At 39.3% G+C, this 17,787-nt stretch overlaps 1 protein-coding gene across 1 annotated transcript in view; it reads left to right on the top strand.

Annotated features, from left to right (window-relative positions):
• LOC126209800 (Golgi resident protein GCP60-like) overlaps positions 1 to 17,787 on the top strand; it is a 51,446-nt gene that overhangs the window by 22,446 nt on the left and 11,213 nt on the right. The window contains exons 5-7 of the mRNA XM_049938936.1: positions 10,588 to 10,675; positions 12,918 to 13,134; positions 15,195 to 15,319. Coding sequence (XP_049794893.1) covers positions 10,588 to 10,675; positions 12,918 to 13,134; positions 15,195 to 15,319 — 430 coding nt within the window. The remainder of the gene's footprint in view (positions 1 to 10,587; positions 10,676 to 12,917; positions 13,135 to 15,194; positions 15,320 to 17,787) is intronic.

The following is a 17,787-nucleotide window of genomic DNA, read 5'->3' as shown; positions in this document are numbered from 1 at the left end:
GACATGGGAGAAAGCTTGAATCAATATGTTTGCGAACTTTCTGAAGTTCTTGTAAACATTTTCAAATTGTACAAATTCATATTTTCACTTTAGATTAGCAGTAGTGTGCACAAGATTATATTCAGGTGTAAATATACTGTCAAGTCTCTGACACCAAGTGGCATATATTAGAAAATCAGGAAGCTCTTGGGAAAATTATATGTTGGTCAGGCAGGCAGAGCTGTGGCAGTTTGGTTGCTTGAACGTGAGAGAAATTGCTGATTACATCAAACAAGTGTTTTCAAACAGAAACCATCCATTTGATGTACATTGTGACATTTTTCATGTAATAAAGGATTGAAGAAACTTGTCATTGCTGGTGGAAATGCAAGGAAGAAGTAACCATTATGACACAGAAAGCTACCTCGGTTTAAAATGAACTGTTTCCTTTAATTTATGAGTATGTGAGAGAACTAGGTAATTGCACATAAACCCGTTTTAGATGCTAACAATTTGTTTTTGTTTGAAACCTGTACTTAATATCAGAACCAAAATATTAATCGTTATTACAACCTATAACACTTCCGCCCATTCCATATAACCTTGTCTGCAGTTGTATCAATCATTGTCACCCAGCAGTTGCCCAAGAAGCCGAAAACTGGCTTTTAAATGAAGAAATAAATAATAGTTACACGGCATCAAGAAAGTGTTTTTTCTTATTACAAATTTTCATATGAAGGTAATCCCAAAAGTAAGGTCTCCTATTTTTTTATAAGTACATAGACCTGTTTATTTCTACAATGGTTTACGTCAGTTTACAGCTTGAACATTTAGCTATTTTTCGACATAATCACCATTTCTGTTGATGAATTTTTGTAGACGCTGTGGTATTTTGTATGCCCATGTCATACCGGCTTGCCACCATGCTGTTCAGAAAGTTATGAACCTCTTCTTTCACCTCGTCATCGGAGCTGAATCGCTGGGACTACAATTAATGCTGACAGGTACTGTGAGATTCTGAAAATACTCAAACGTGCAATTCAGGAACGGAGAAGAGGAATGTTGAGCAAGGCTGTACACTTTCTCCATGACAATGTTCATCCATTGCTTGGCAAACCATTGCTCTCCTGCAACAGTTTCAGTGGAACATTATCACCCACCCACCCTATAGTCCTGACTTGGCGCAGTGGCTATCACCTGTTCCCTAAGTTAAAAGAACATTTGGCTGGAAAGCAATTCAGCTCCGACGACGAGGTGAAAGAAGAGGTTCATAACTTTCTGAACAGCATGGCAGCAAGCTGGTATGACATGGGCATACAAAAACTGCCACAGCGTCTACAAAAATGCATCGACAGAAATGGTGATTATGTTGAAAAAATAGCTAAATGTTCAAGCTGTAAACTGATGTAAACCATTGTAGAAATAAACAGGTCTATGTACTTATAAAAAAAATAGGAGACCTTACTTTTGGGATTACCCACGTAAATAGATCTAATGCAGACAAGGAAGGATGTTGCACAAAGGTGAGACAAGTTAATAGTAGGCTCAGATTCTGTTACAATTAAATCTTCAGTAATTTTAGGCTTGTCGAGGAATAGCAACAATTGATTATAGCTTGAATAAAATAACTTTATGATTGACAGATAGCAATTATGGGGCCATTGTTGCAGATGTTCTACTAGCCACACTTAACAAAGCTCAGTTTGTACCTATAAAACTGATGAAACAGTGAGTACATAATGTGCAAGGAAGAAAAGCAATTGGCTGGGATCTGGTTCCTAATATTTGTCTTGGTGAGACATCAGTCATAAAGTTTTTTTAATCAAAGTTTATTGAAACTGATCCTACAAGCAGATGAAATGAGAATATATTTTTGATATTAATACTTGCATGTTCTTCAGTTACATTATGTTCAAAATATTGCTTAATTAAATAGATTTACACTTTGTTTTTCATTATTTTAGTTCTGATCCAAGAATGGCTTCTGAATATTCCTGTCACTTGTCCATGTGTGATATCAGTACATTTGGAATTGGTGCATGGTAACAGCAGTGACTGATTATCAAAATTGATTTTAAAACAGTCTTGTGCCAGTTTATTTGTAACATTAATGGTAGAAAATTTTTTGAGTGACAACTAACATAAGGAAAACAAAGAGATCAAAGTATGTTTTAATAAGTAATGTCTTGGACATAATATGATTACAGAATATGCACCAATCATCACTCTTCTTAAGTATTGGATTATGCTTGCTGCAGTATTGGTGGTTTTCAAACTAGCTTCTCATCATGTTGATATTAATGATTAATGGTTTTGATGGCTCCTCACAATTTAGAAGCTCTTCAAAATATTTGGATAGCAACTTGCAGTTGGCTACGTTGTTTGTAATCAGTCTCTTTGTGGAAGCTTTGAGGTGAAGCTTCATTGGTTTTAACACTTTCACCTCTTCTCTAAAGATTTTGGAAAAGTGCCAAGTTCTGTTCTTTTTTAAATCAGTATTGTGTTCCTCTAATATTTACTAGTTGTCTCGGTTTCACTAGCATGATTTTGGAAGTCTCTTTTCCAATCTTTGTGAAAGTGCTCAAATCTCTTTCTATTTTATGATAAATCAGTTATATTGTACATTTATTTACTTGTTTAATAAGTCTGGTATTTACGGACCAAGATAAGCTTACAACTGTCATGACAACTCTTAGCCAGAAGTTTTTAAGTTTTTCATAAACTCACTTGTTTAGCACAGCATTCCTTTTGACAACAGTAGAGCATTTCTATTCTCGGAAAGTTACATATTTTTTTACGATTGTATGCTAGGGTTTTCTCACGTCTGTTTATGACGTGAAGGTGTTGAAGATGCATTTCAGCCATTATTTATATGCGGCCATAAAACAAAACTCCATGTTTGTGCATTGTTTCTGTAATTTTTTTCATTCAGCATGTATTTCATGTTTCAATTTTTTATGTTGATCCCATTTATAAGATTTTGGACCTGGTATAATTTGTAAGCTTGTTCTCCCTTTTTGGTCTAATTCTGCTTATAAATATCTCACTGAGAGGATAAGGCTATTTGATAAATACAGACATTTTGCTTTATGATGAGAGTTGTAGTGATGAATTTTGGTGTTACAGAAAAGCAGTTTTTGTTGTAAATGTATCATGTGGTGTGGAATGCTATTTAAGTTTTTCTGTTTTTCCAGCTCTTGCTTTTCAAGGCTTTTAATGTAGACAGTTTGCTGTAATCTATTATTATTATTATTGTTATTATTATTGTAGTAGTGGTTGTTATGTCTTACATTCTTAGAATTCAGCGAACTCCTCATTTTAATGTTCAGAAGAGTTAGTATCTTTGTTTTCTAATCAAAAGTGCCATGTCTCAAAATAAATGGTACAGCCAGAAATGTTCAAATCTGTGGCTTAATCTGTGGACGTATTCTAAGCTGTTGTATTCTATTCAAACTGATGTGAAACTACATGACACTCGGTCACCTTGCACGGCAGGTAATGTTTTTGGGATCTAGCACACAGACTCAGTACAGATAGCAGGTGCAGCCTTCCCAGTGCTCTTCTGTTGTAAAGTGGCGTACCTTAGGATGCTTTTAATGAATGTGGGTGGGTGTGGGCTGCCAAATTGCCCTGGTAGCTGTTATCTGTGTCCCCACAACGGCTTATCTTGTATCAGTGACACTACTGGCAAACACCAGCTGTTTGATCAGAAAGCAAGTTTACACACCAGTCGGTAACCATGGCACAGGTATAGGTATCGGTGTTATACTTTTCAAATATTTTATTGCTGCACATTTATGGTAAATCTTGCCATGTTAATACATTAATATTTTTTACTGGCAAAGTACTTTGTTTCTGTGGGCAGACTGCTGTTTTATTATTTCTGCCCACAGCAGCCTATTGTGTATACTGTCACACATTTTGACCAATTCAGATATGATTCTCTCTCTCTCTCTCTCTCTCTCTCTCTCTCTCTCTCTCTCTCTCAAACACACACACACACACACACACACACACACACACTCCTGTGTGCTCTCATTTAACCAGTCACAATCTTTAATCTTTTACTGATGAGAATAGTTCCTTACGTCTCTGTTAATTTGTCAATATTAAAGTGGTTTTTTTTTTCTCTTCAAAATACATGTTGTAATTGGTGACTACTCTTTTGCGAAAAGTGTCAATCGTAATCTAATAGTTATCATCCAGTTTTTCTTTTTCAGATGAAGACCCATTATTTAGTATCTCTCTGTCATGAATATAAATACAGATTCAACTATCATTGTCATATGTTTCTCTCCTTTGTTGTGCATTTGGGATGCATTATGATATGAAGTGAGACACTTCATCAGTTGTAATTTTGAAGAAAAGAAATGGAAAAATAGTTTGAATGAGGATGAGGTTTTTGGTTTTGCAGAGTTTGGATTTTGAAACGCACACTCTGATGAATAGTTGCCCCTCTGTTACTCCAACAAATGTGTATTGAAAAGTGAAGAAAATGAAATATGAAATTCAGCTTCTACTAACTTCATGTTTGGTGAATTAGCAGATTTCGTTGTAGAGATGTGTTCTGTTGTAGCAGTGCGAGTCCATTTGCGTGACAGTGCGCATAAGTTTGTCAGTCTTCTTTTTGTGACTTAGAATGTATAATGAAAAACGCTCTCTCTCTCCCTCTCCTCCTTCAATTACTTCCAGTGATAATATTTTCCAAAAACGGACATGGGAAATGATGATACTTGATACTTTTATTGTACATGATATGCAATTTTGAAATGTAATTAAGATTTTAAACTATGTGTACATTAAATGTATTTCAGTAAGAATTGGAGTTAACTTTCCCCCCTAAGATTCCTCATTTGATTTTTTAAATTCTTTTCCTACCTGAAAGATACTCTACATACTGTGCACTTAACATATTTGTGTAACTGGTAATATTTCATTTCAGCAAAATAAAAGATACGATCTTCAGAAACTATTTATTAAGTCATGGCGTGACAGCGCATGTACAGTATGGTTTAGAGAACATACACAAGACTGCCAACTGAAGCTGTTAAATAGTTATGTAATAAGCATTGGTCCACCAGGGGCTGCTTAGTATTGGCTGCAGGCGATAGAGGTGCCAGACCTGTGTTTGCGGCCTCTTGTGGGGGCCCGGAGCACTACTAAAATGTGCGCAATTATTTACACATGCCAGGGTAGTGGTGGCGAAGGTGTAGTAATATGCGATTTACTATGGTCCTATACTTTATATTTTGGATTTCAGTGCTATGATACAGAATAGTTTTCATCTGATAGTTCGGAAATTAATAATTCTGTAAAGGGCTAAAATGTTTCAAAAATGATATGTCCAAGTTTTGTTTTGGTCACATTCACGAGAGGCTCCCAAGACTGTTCGTGATTATCACTTCAAAGAATGACAGATCTGTCAAGTGAGCTGTTTATTTAACCATAATTAGTTTTGGGTATAAGCATGTCTTCAGTGGCACACATAGACAACAAATGTTTGTCACTAGCTGAAGGTTGGCTTAGGTCTTAAACTGCTCACAGTTAAATAATTAATTTAGCTAACTTGTGGCAGATAGCTATATTCTTCCCATTTGTATGTTGCATTTGGTGGTGTATAATTCTGGGAAGTCTCAGAAATGTAGGCCCCTTCGTTTGGATAGAAAACAGAGAGATTCGGACTTAAAGGCACGAAGATAACCGAGAAGGTGACTATGCTACAATATCTAAGTTCTGGAACAAGGGAATAACACAAAATGTGAGTAAAAGAAAATCAAATTTGTGATGTACCTGACACTGTAAGCCTGAACAGTGATAGTGAAAAATTTCTTCCTCTTATATATATAATAGAGGGAAACATTCCACGTGGGAAAAATTATATATAAAAACAAAGATGAGGTGGCTTACCGGACGAAAGCGCTGGCAGGTCGATAGACACACAAACAAACACAAACATACACACAAAATTCAAGCTTTCGCAACCAACGGTTGCCTCATCAGGAAAGAGGGAAGGAGAGGGAAAGATGAAAGGATGTGGGTTTTAAGGGAGAGGGTAAAGAGTCATTCCAATCCCGGGAGCGGAAAGACTTACCTTAGGGGGAAAAAAGGACAGGTATACACTCGCACACACACACATATCCATCCACACATACAGACACAAGCAGACATATTTAAAGACAAAGAGTTTGGGCAGAGATGTCAGTCGATGTGGATGTGTAGAGGCAAAGAAGTTGTTGAAAGACAGGTGAGGTATGAGTGGCGGCAACTTGAAATTAGAAATTAGAAATTAGCGGAGATTGAGGCCTGGCGGATAACGAGAAGAGAGGATATACTGAAGGGCAAGTTCCCATCTCCGGAGTTCGGATAGGTTGGTGTTGGTGGGAAGTATCCAGATAACCCGGACGGTGTAACACTGTGCCAAGATGTGCTGGCTGTGCACCAAGGCATGTTTAGCCACCGGGTGATCCTCATTACCAACAAACACTGTCTGCCTGTGTCCATTCATGCGAATGGACAGTTTGTTGCTGGTCATTCCCACATAGAATGCATCACAGTGTAGGCAGGTCAGTTGGTAAATCACGTGGGTGCTTTCACACGTGGCTCTGCCTTTGATCGTGTACACCTTCCGGGTTACAGGACTGGAGTAGGTGGTGGTGGGAGGGTGCATGGGACAGGTTTTGCACCGGGGGCGGTTACAAGGGTAGGAGCCAGAGGGTAGGGAAGGTGGTTTGGGGATTTCATAGGGATGAACTAACAGGCCAGACACGTTTGGAACGCCTGTTCCTCCTCGTACAATGGCCACAGTTAGCCATCCATTGCCGTGAGAGAATGTGTCGTTGAGATCAATGCTGAAGTTCAGTCTACATCCACAGAATACGGCAGGTCCATCTAGAAGGGCGTGTGCAGCGACAGATTTAATAGTGTTCTTCTTCTTGTCAGCTGCTGAAGTTGTCATTTCGACGTCTTCAATGGTTTTGTAGATTGTTTGTCTTGCACGTCGCCTTTGTCGTCGGTAGCACACAAACATACACACAAGCTTTCGCAACAAACTGTTGCCTCATCAGGAAAGAGGGAAGGAGAGGGAAAGATGAAAGGATGTGGGTTTTAAGGGAGAGGGTAAGGAGTCATTCCAATCCCGGGAGCGGAAAGACTTACCTTAGGGGGAAAAAGGGACAGGTATACACTCGCACACACACACATATCCATCCACACATCTGCTTGATGTTCCCCATCAGTATTTATGAATATGATTACAATTAAAATTACCTTCAATAATGTTACACTAAAAATGTCAACCAACAGCTCACAACTGTTGCAGTACTACAGACAAGCCCTTTGCATTTTGTTCTGAGGCTGCTTGTGTGTATGTTTGTGTTTGTTTGTGTGTCTATCGACCTGCCAGCGCTTTCGTTCGGTAAGTCACCTCATCTTTGTTTTTATATATAATTTTTCCCACGTGTAATGTTTCCCTATATATATATATATATATATATATATATATAAACAAAGATGGTGACTTACCGGACGAAAGCGCTGGCAGGTCGATAGACACACAAACAAACACAAACATACACACAAAATTCTAGCTTTCGCAACCAACGGTTGCCTCGTCAAAACGAGGTTTTCTGCAAACAATAGTATGCAGTGAGGCCCATATGTTGTGTAATAAAGACTCGAATCTTTTTTATGCACCGAGATATGGAAGTAACTCGTCCATGGCAGTGAGGGGTCGGCTGCTCAAAACACATTCAAACGTCCGTAGCAGTGTGGTAAACTCCATGTGGCATGCCTATACACATCCACACCTGGGGAACGGTATAGCAGGATGTGTGTACGTGCCCACAGCAGCAAAAGGGTTGAATTTTCTCTATTTGGCAATCCTCATTAAGGTTTTTGTGGTTTCCTTAAATCATTTCAGACGAATGCTGGGGGGGGGGGGGGGGGGTTCCTTCAGCAAGACCACGGTTGATAACCTGTCCTATCCTTATCAACTCATACTTTCGTATACTGTGCGTCCATATTTTGAGCTGTTTATTTCCATTTCAGTATTATGACAAATCCTTTGTAATTGTGATGTTATCCCTGGGTGAATAAATTAAATCAAATGTGTCTATAAAATTTGCTTTTATGCTCCTTCCAGTTTTGGTACCCTTAGTCATTGTTTCATATAATCTCCCTTCTTATAGCAAATTTATTTCCATATTTGCTATTTCTAGACCTGCTTCATTCAGAATTTAATCTGCATGCTCAAATCTTTCTGTAGCTTCACATTTCAAAAGTTGTCTTAAGAAAAATTGTAGAAACTACTTAATAGTTGACATAATATTTATCACCTTCTTCCAAAAAAGGACAGTTTTGGATTCTCACAGTTGCTGTGTCTACACTTCTTGTTTTGGTGCATGCAATAAATTTTTCGTTTTAAAAATTACCTAACAAATTGTATGTTTTGCTGCTTCGAAGAATTTTTCATTTTGGTAATGATGCTGTTTCGATTTTACAGTTCAGTGTACTTGTGGGGCGGCGAGTGGAAAAATTTTATATTGTTGCCATTCTCAACACAGGCTCTCTAACTACAATGTTGGCAACCAGAAAGTGATTAGCAAAAATGTGATGCCTGTAATTAAAGTTCACTGTGCCCACTTTGATGGAGAAATAAAGTTATTGATCATTGAAGTTCATTACACTGAGGAGTTAGGATGATGTCTGGGATTAATAGAAAATGTAGTTTACTTTAACAATATTCACTATATTCTGTAAACGATAAAGCACAAAATTCCAAGCAATGCTACTATCAGCTCTTGTATTATCAGAGCTGTTCAGAGCCTATGGCGCGGATCCTATTATCCCTACATAACGAAACTGTTCCATAATCGTTATCGATGTAAATGTTCAAAGTGAATACTCGCCAAAATTTGATGTTAATACTCATCAAACACCACGCTAGTAGCGATAGAAGGTCTGTCCTGTGGCGACACGTGAAAATAGGACATACGCAAACTGAGAATAAATCACTGAAGTCGTTCCGCAATTAACACTTTACCCCAATGTGAACTCACTGTTACGTGCATACTGAGTTACGTAATACAGCATCCAAAGCTGTTCCTTGCAACTGCACAGATGCGACACGGCTTCCGACATGGAGTGTGCTCTTAATACAAATCTAGAAGAGAACTGGGGCCTGAATCCAGCTCACAGCGCTCTTATTTATATAGCCACGGTGTGGACTGCTGAAAGCGCAGCCGACAAAATTTGCCATCCTGACTAGCAGCTGGGGCTAGTAGAGCACCACTTCAAGTTACTAAATAATTAATTGCTTCTTTTGCTGAAGGCCTATGAAACTCTAAATTTAATTGTGCAATCAGCACACAGGTAAGTATCTATAACAAAATTCTGATGTGGCTAGATTAAATACTTTTGGCGATAGAATCATTTTAGTTGTACTGCACGCAGTAGATGAGTTCTGAACTTGACCTTTGGAGAGATGCTACAGCTGTAGTTTTATAGCTACCTTTTGGAAACTTCTCACATCTTTGTTATTATAGCTTATCTCCATTCTTCTTAAATCTAAACATCCTAGCTTTATCTAATCACTTACTTAATCTATCTTGCTTCCGTACTTTTAGGACACAAAAGCGGAAGATCATGAGTTTCAACCAAAATATTTCTTTGTGAGATCCAGCATGCTGCTTCCATTAAATTACAATGAAAAAGGAATCCGAATATAAATTTTGATGTTTCTAGCTCCTTCCTGTTGCACCGATGATTGTTACATAAAACGTCCAAATTTTGAAAACTGGTAAAGTTACTAAACTGAAGCTTAACACATTATCATTTTAGCATCACTCCTGACATGCTATTAACTTTACAGATTATGTACTTTAATTTTAAAGTATTGCGCAACATTCGTGACATCATAGCTAGTTTCAGCAGACTAGGCTGGCACACAATGGAAAGCATATGAATTGTATATGGCGTGAGTAGGCTGCTTCCCTACATACTGTTTACAAAACTTCTTCAAAATTTGGATGTGTAGTGCTTAAGATTTCACAGTTCTAGAAATGTGGGAAATTTGTTGCAGATACTTATTTGCACACTTGCTTGTTATTTTGATCCTCAGTTTGATGCAGCTCTCCATGCCAATCCATACCGTGCAGGTCTCTTTGTATCTGTATAACAGACTACATCAGTTTGGATGAGCTTACTGTGTTTATACATTAGTCTCCTTGTACAGTTTTTACTCCCACCACTCCAAAAATCCCCTTCCCCACATACAATCACTTACCTGTGTTACCAAAATGGTGATTTGTTGATGCTTCAGGACATGTCCTATCAACCAATTCCTTCTGTTTGTCTGTGCCATGCATTTCTTGTCTCCCCGATTTCAATTCGGAAGCTGTTCACCTACCTAATCTTCAGTGTTCCTTGGTAGCGTGGCATCTCCTAAGTTTGTGTTCTCTTCGTGTCTAAACTGTTTATCATCCGTGTCTAACTCTTGTACAAGTGTACACTACTGTCAAATACATTTGGAGAAAGCTTCCAAACACTTACATGTATATTCAATGTTATCATATTTGTCTTATGCAGGAAGGCTTTCCTTACTTGTTACAGACGCCAAATCCAGGAAGCTCTGAACCAGCAGACATTCCACCAGTTCAAAGCATATGCTGAGCAGCAGTATCCTGGAAACCCGGAACAGGTGAGCTGGTTTGATGTGTAATGTCCGACAGAAGCAAGGACCATTGCACTGTACTTACTGTCATAGACTGACACCAATATTTCTTGTCTTCAGTTGCTACTGAGGTGTGAAACTGAACACTCTTTTTATTCTGTTTTGTTACTTGCCTCATTCCAAGAATTGTTCCCTGATAGAAGCTGTTCCTCAATCCAGCAGGTTCCACTAACTTTTTCTGTGACTGCTTTATTTTGTTCTAAGGTCTGAACATGTTGCAAGGTTCATTCTGTATGTGTACATAAAAGTGTGTAGTCATGAGTTTCATATTAGTGCACAAATGTAAAAAAAGGCCCACATGGATCTGAACTCTGAGGGTTTATAGAAGATTATATGCTTCGATAAACGTATCTTTGTGGTCTTTTAATGTTTCAAGTGGAAGGGGTCAGGTGTCAGCCAACTGCTTTTCAGTTCTGGGCTTATTCTAACCTCGGTTTTGTATGTATATGAGATAGAGAGGGGACCACCAGCAATACCTCTACTTAGCAGCTTCCACCCATTCCACACCAAGAAGACCCTTCCATACAGCCTAGTCCCCCTCGGGAGTCGCATCTGTAATGGCGAGCAGTCCCCCTCGAAATACACTGAGGGTCTCACAGAGGCCTTCACAGATTGTAATTATTCTCCCAAGCTTGTACAGAATCAGATTTCCATGGCTTATCCTGCTAGTCCCCCCATACCTTCCAAAGTCCTGCAGAGGAGCATCGCCTTAATGACTAAGTACCACCCAGGACCAGAACAATTGAATCACATTCTCCGGCCTCGTATGCCAGTCCAGTCAGAAGCATCGGGTATGCCATCAGAGGCAGGGCTACCAGTGAAACTGGTCGTGTGATTTACGAGCCAAGCTGCAACCTCTGTGCTGTGTTCTATGTGGCCGTGACAAGCGACAAGCTGGCCGTTCACACGAACAGCCATTGACAGACTGTGACCGAGCAATGGCTGGACCACCCAGTTGCTGAGCATGTTGTCCGACACAACATTCTTCATTTTAGTGACTGCTTCACATCCTGTGCACCACACCAGCATTTCTGGAATGCACAGGTTGAAACTCTCCCTGCAGTATAAATCTCCCGGTCTCAGCCTTCGTTAGTCATTATCTTTTACCCACCTATCCCCTTCCCTGTTCCCACTACAGCACTACGCAGCCCTCTGTTCCACCGACACACCCACAGTCATTTTACTTCTCTCCTTTCCCGCTGTCCCACTCCCCACACACCCCTTGCCTTCTGTCTAACCTCCTGACTGCACCTAGCTGCCCTACCCTCTCTCCACCTTGTCCATGTGTGTTCCCCTAAGCAGCACTTTACTGTCCCCCACCCCTATCCTGCTATTGCTATCCCTCCCTCTCCCCACCTCAGCCTCCTCCTTAGGCTCACCACCCAGATTACTTCTCCTATCATGCTGTGCTGTTTGCGGTCTGGAGTCGCCAGCCAGAGACTATGGCCACGTGTGTGAGCTGCAGTTGTGTTTGCGCGCATGCTCCTTTGTGTGTGTTTGTTTGTTGTCTAATTCCGATGAAGGCCTTTTTGGCCGAAAGCTTACGTGTTTCACAGTCTTTTTGTTGGCCCCGTCTGTGACTCAACATCGCCACTATGTGGTGAGTAGCAATTTATCCTTTCCGCAACATTCCTGAAGTTAGTATTTTTGCGAATGCTTTACTTTATGTATAAAAAATTAAAGACGATAATTTAAAGATTTATTCTTTCCTTATTTAAGCAGTGTGTATCGTGCAATTATAAGGAAATTCTTTGACTAGTAAAAATTGATTCTTTTGCATCTTGTAGCCTCGTGTCAAAACTTGGTAATTAACTTATCTCATCTTTATTGTCAGTAAGTGTTATGATGGTTCAGAATTAAGAAATCTACTGCATTTCAGTCAGAAAGTTTGCAGTGAAAAATGTAATTGCTGGATTTTTTACATTTGCTGCACAAAATGTAGCCAACATATGCAAATTGTTTTTAAATCTTGGAGAGTCATGTCCCAGTCCAAACTGGAGTTAATATATTTTATATACCACTACAAGTTGTACTTGTTATGCTGTCAGTCCCGTTTGATCACGTACATCAAATTTAATACAAAATTGAGTTGTAATTGCGACATATTCTATTCTCTGAGGTGCCGGACAGGTGCCGGACTATCTTTCCCGTACAGACCGCAGTAGCTCAGTAAAATCCAAATCCAGGAAAGATATGTCGTGACTTGCAGCAAGCAGTGCTGGTGAGGCAGCTGCAGGAGCAGCACTACCACCAGTACATGCAGCAGCTCTACATCCAGCAGCAGCAGCAGCAGCAGCAAGGGAGGGCCGTGCCCGGCGCCATGGATGGTGACACAGATGAGCAGGCCAGGCTGCTCCAGCACCTCGGCTCCAACGGCACGCTGTCACCCCGGGGCGAGGACAGTGACGACGAGGACGAAAATGGAGGTGCGCCACAAATTCTGCTAGGCTCGTTTCCCTGTTATCCGCATCAAGAAAAACTCGCCGAGAAGGGCATCTTGGCACTTTTCTTCGCATACCGGCAAAATAAAAATTTCTGTTATTTTTAGGCGATGATGATTTACGGCGTTTTAATATTTTTGATAACTCGTGATTTGGCTCGATGGTAGACGTCAGTGACGGGGGACCTTCTGAAGGTGCTCTCTTTGGTTACAGAGCATTCCAGAGATGTTCTCTATGGTCACAGTGGATGTTTGAAATGACTTCTATAATCAGTGACGCTGTTTTTCAAATAAGAGAGAATGCCACTTCAGCTTGGCTTCGTGCTTCACCCTGTTAACATATTTTTATATAATTATTTCGTATTAACTCATCAGGAAGATTCTATGGATTTTCTTAATTACACTTATACAGGTATACAGTAATATTTTACATTAAAAATTACAGATTAGATTTGGATTTTATATTAAAATACACAAGTTAGATTTTTGAATATCATGTTGTTGTTGTTGTTGCTGCTGCTGCTGCTGCTGCTGCTTTTTATGTTGTTATCTTCAGCCCAAAGACTGATTTGATCCAGCATTCCATACTAGTGTGTCCCGTGCAAGTCTCTTCAGCTCTGTACAACTACAACAACCTACATTTATTTGAAACTGTTTACTGAATTCATCCCTTGGTCTCCCTCTGCAGTTTTAACTCCCACACTTCCCTCCATTACCAAATTGATAATTTCTACATGCCTCAGTACTTGCTCTTTTAACCAGTTCCTGTTACTTAAGATTTTCAAAGAGTGCATTCCAATCAGTGTTGCAAATGCCTTCTGTAAACCTACAAATGCTATAAATATAGATTTACTTATATTTAACCTATCTTCCGAGATAATTGTAGGATCGGTAACGCCTCACGTGTTCCTACATTTTGCCAAAACCCGAACTAAAAGTTCTCTGAAGTAATTGCAACCATTCACCAAACTGATCTTCCTGAAGGTCGGTTGCTACCAGTTTTTCCATTCTTCTGTAAATAATTTGTGACAATGTTTGGCATTTGTGGCTTACTAAACTGGTGGTTCAGTCAGCAACACCCTTCTATGTAATTGGTATTATTGCATTCTTCTTTAGGTCCGATGGTATTTCGCCTGTGTCTATGTCTTGCACACTAGGTGGTGGAATACTTTTTTCATGTTTGACTCTTTTGAGGATCCCAATAATTCAGAGGAAATGTCTGCTCCGGTGTATGACTTTCACATAGAGCCTTCAGTACTCTGTCAAGTTCTGTCCTATCTCCCATCTCATTTTCTCCTACCTCATCTTTTCTTTCTATAATACTATAATATTGTCCTCCAGTTTCTGTCCCTAATATGGACGCACTACAAATTCATTACAGCTTTCAGCTTTCCATCTCTGCTTAGTGCAAGCTTGTCGTCTGTGCTCTTGACATTCGTACTCCTGCTTCTCGTTTCCCCAAAAGTGTCTACTATTTCTGTAGGCAACACCTGACTTACCTCTAGTTATTCATACTTCTGCAGCCTTCCATTTGTCTTCTAGTTTTTCCTGCTAAGCTATATTGCACTTTCTATGAATCTCACTTTTTGGTGTGTGTTTGTGTTGCCTTTAGCCTGCTTCATTTGCTTCGTTTGCTGCATTTTTGTGTTTTCTCCCTTCATCAGTAAAATTCAGTATTTCTTGCATTGTCGAAAGATCACTACTGGGCCAGGTCTTTTTGCCAGTTCGATCTGGTACCCCAACTATTTCATCTACAAAAGATACCCTCTAATCTTCTGCTGTATTCTTTTCTCCTGTTTCACTCGATATTTGCCTATTACTCCTCTTGAAATTCTCAACAGCCTCTGCTTCGTTTAATTTATCTGTGTCTGCTAGAGATGCTGAGAGGTTCCTGAACTCAAAATTTTTCAGACCTTTCAAAAAGTGTGCTAATGTGTAGTCTTGTAGAAATATCGTTTAAATGGTTTAATAAAAAATTGTGTGGCTTGTCTCTCTTGGAGTGATACGAACTACTTTAGTGATTATTGGAAAGTGTTTAAATTTCAGGTGGTCTGCCAACTCCATCGGCTGCTTCGATGTGGACTCGAAAGGACATACGCGAATTCAAGGAAGCTATCCGAAGGGAGTCGGGAGATGCCATCATAAAGGTTGGCCATGGAGAAACAGTAACGGTGAGATCATCATACACGTGTGCATCAGTTCAGTGTTGTGCGCTGCTGCTTCTCAGCTAAGTCCTAACTTTTCTGCAACCAGTACAAACCAGTCCATAAGGCAGGAGTAATTGTTGAGAAATTGCAAATAATTCCTTAATTGAGAGTGCCTTGAGTGGGTCACCAGATTCCTGTTCTGGGACTCTCACAACATTGATTTTGCCTGGAGGGCTAGAAGCCATTTTTCAGATTCTTCGCAAGCTTCAGTGCTGTTCTGTTATTTTATTTCCTGTCTCACAAATACCAGATGTGTGTGTATCAGACTGGTACGATACTTAAGAAAGATCTATTATTCATCTTGTTTGCATTAGTTTTTTTAAAATGACCGGTTTCAGTTCATCTTGAACCTTCCTCAGATCTGTAGATGACAGAATGTACCCCAGAATGTACCTGATTGTATTGGTTAGAAGGGTAACCTCTCCAACTGTCAGCAAAAATATACATGCTCTGTTACATAATAAAATAATGGTTTAGTAGAATCCACATTATTAATATAACTCACAAGGCTACTGCCAATAGGTGGATTGTTGTTGTTATTATTATTATTATTATTATTATTATTATTATTATTATTATTATTATTATTATTATTTTCCGGTCATTCTTCTGAGTGGTTTGATGCAGCTCGCCACAAATTCCTCTCCTGTGCCAACCTCTTCATCTCAGAGTAGCAGTTGCAACATACATCCTCAATTATTTGCTGGATGTATTCTGGTCTCTGTCTTCCTCTACAGTTTTTACCATCTACAGCTCCCTCTAGTACCATGGGAGTTATTCCTTAATGTCTTAACAGATGTCCTATCACCCTGTCCCTTCTTCTTGTCATTGTATTCCACATATTATATATCTAAAAACAAAGATGATGTGACTTACCAAACGAAAGCGCTGGCACGTCGATAGACACACAAACAAACACAAACATACACACACAATTCTAGCTTTCGCAACCAACGGTTGCTTCGTCAGCAAAGCTAGAATTTTGTGTGTATGTTTGTGTTTGTTTGTGTGTCTATCGACGTGCCAGCGCTTTCGTTTGGTAAGTCACATCATCTTTGTTTTTAGATATATTTTTCCCACGTGGAATGTTTCCCTCTATTATATTCCACATATTCCTTTTCTCTGCAATCCTGCTCAGAACCTCCTCATTCCTTACTTTATCAGTCCACCTAATTTTCAACATTTGTCTGTAGCACCACATCTAAAATGCTTCGAATCTCTTCTGTTCTGGTTTTCCCATAGTCCATGTTTCACTACCGTACAGTGCTGCACTCGAAATGTACATTCTCAGAAATTACTTCCTCAAATTAAGGCCGGTGTTTGATACTAGTAGACTTCTCTTGGCCAGGAATGCCCTTTCTGCCAGTGATAGACTGCTTTAGATGTCCTCCTTGCTCCATTCGTCATTGGGTTATTTTGCTACCTAGGTAGTACAATTCCTGAACATCATTTACTTCATGACCAGCAATCCTGACATTAAGTTTCTCGTTGTTCTCATTTCTGCTACTTCTCATTACTTTACTCTTTCTTTGATTTACTCTCTACCTGTATTATGTACTCATTAGACTGTTCAATCCATCCAGAAGATCATGTAATTTTTCTTCACTTTCTCTGCAGATAGCAATATCGTCAGCAATTTGTATCATTGATGTCCTTTCACCTCGGATTTAAATTCCACCTCTGAACCCTTCTTTTATGTCCATCATTGCTTCGTCGATTTATAGATTGAACAGTAGGGGTGAAAGACTACATCCCTGTCCTACACCATTTTTAATCTGACCAGTCCGTTCTTCGCTTTCCAGTCTTATTATTCCCTCTAGGCTCCTGTACATGTTGTACATGACCTGTCCCTCCCAATAACTTAACCAACCTCAGAATTTTTAACATCTTGCACCATTTGACATTATTGAACGCTTTTTCCAGGTCAACAAATCCTATGAATGTGTCTTGATTTTTCTTTTGTTTTGCTTCCATTATCAACTGCAACATCAGAATTGCCTCTCTGGTGGATTTATCTTTCCTAAAGCCAAACTAATCATCATCTAACAGATTCTCAATTTTCATTTCCATTCTTCTGTATATTATTCTTCTCAGCAACTTGGATGCACGAGCTGTTAAGCTGATTGTACGATAATTCTCTCACTTGTCAGCTCTTACAGTTTTTGGAATTGTGTGGATGATATTTTTCTGAACGTCAGATGGTAAATTGCTGGACTCGTACATTCTACACACATATGTGAATAGTCATTTTGTTGTCACTTTCACCAGTGATTTTAGAAATTCCTTCTGCCTTATTTGATCTTAAGTCCTCCAAAGCTCTCTTGAATTATGATCCTGATAGTGGATCCCCTATCTCTTCAAAATCTACTCTTATCTCTTCTTTTATCTTCCCTCATTGAGGCCTTCAGTGTACTCTCTCCACCTATCTGCTC

The sequence above is a fragment of the Schistocerca nitens genome, chromosome 10, assembly GCF_023898315.1.
Source record: "Schistocerca nitens isolate TAMUIC-IGC-003100 chromosome 10, iqSchNite1.1, whole genome shotgun sequence".
NCBI classification, from domain to species: Eukaryota; Metazoa; Arthropoda; class Insecta; order Orthoptera; family Acrididae; genus Schistocerca; species Schistocerca nitens.
The sequence above is the reverse complement of the archived record's forward strand: the minus strand, read 5'-3'. Positions and strand labels throughout refer to the sequence as shown.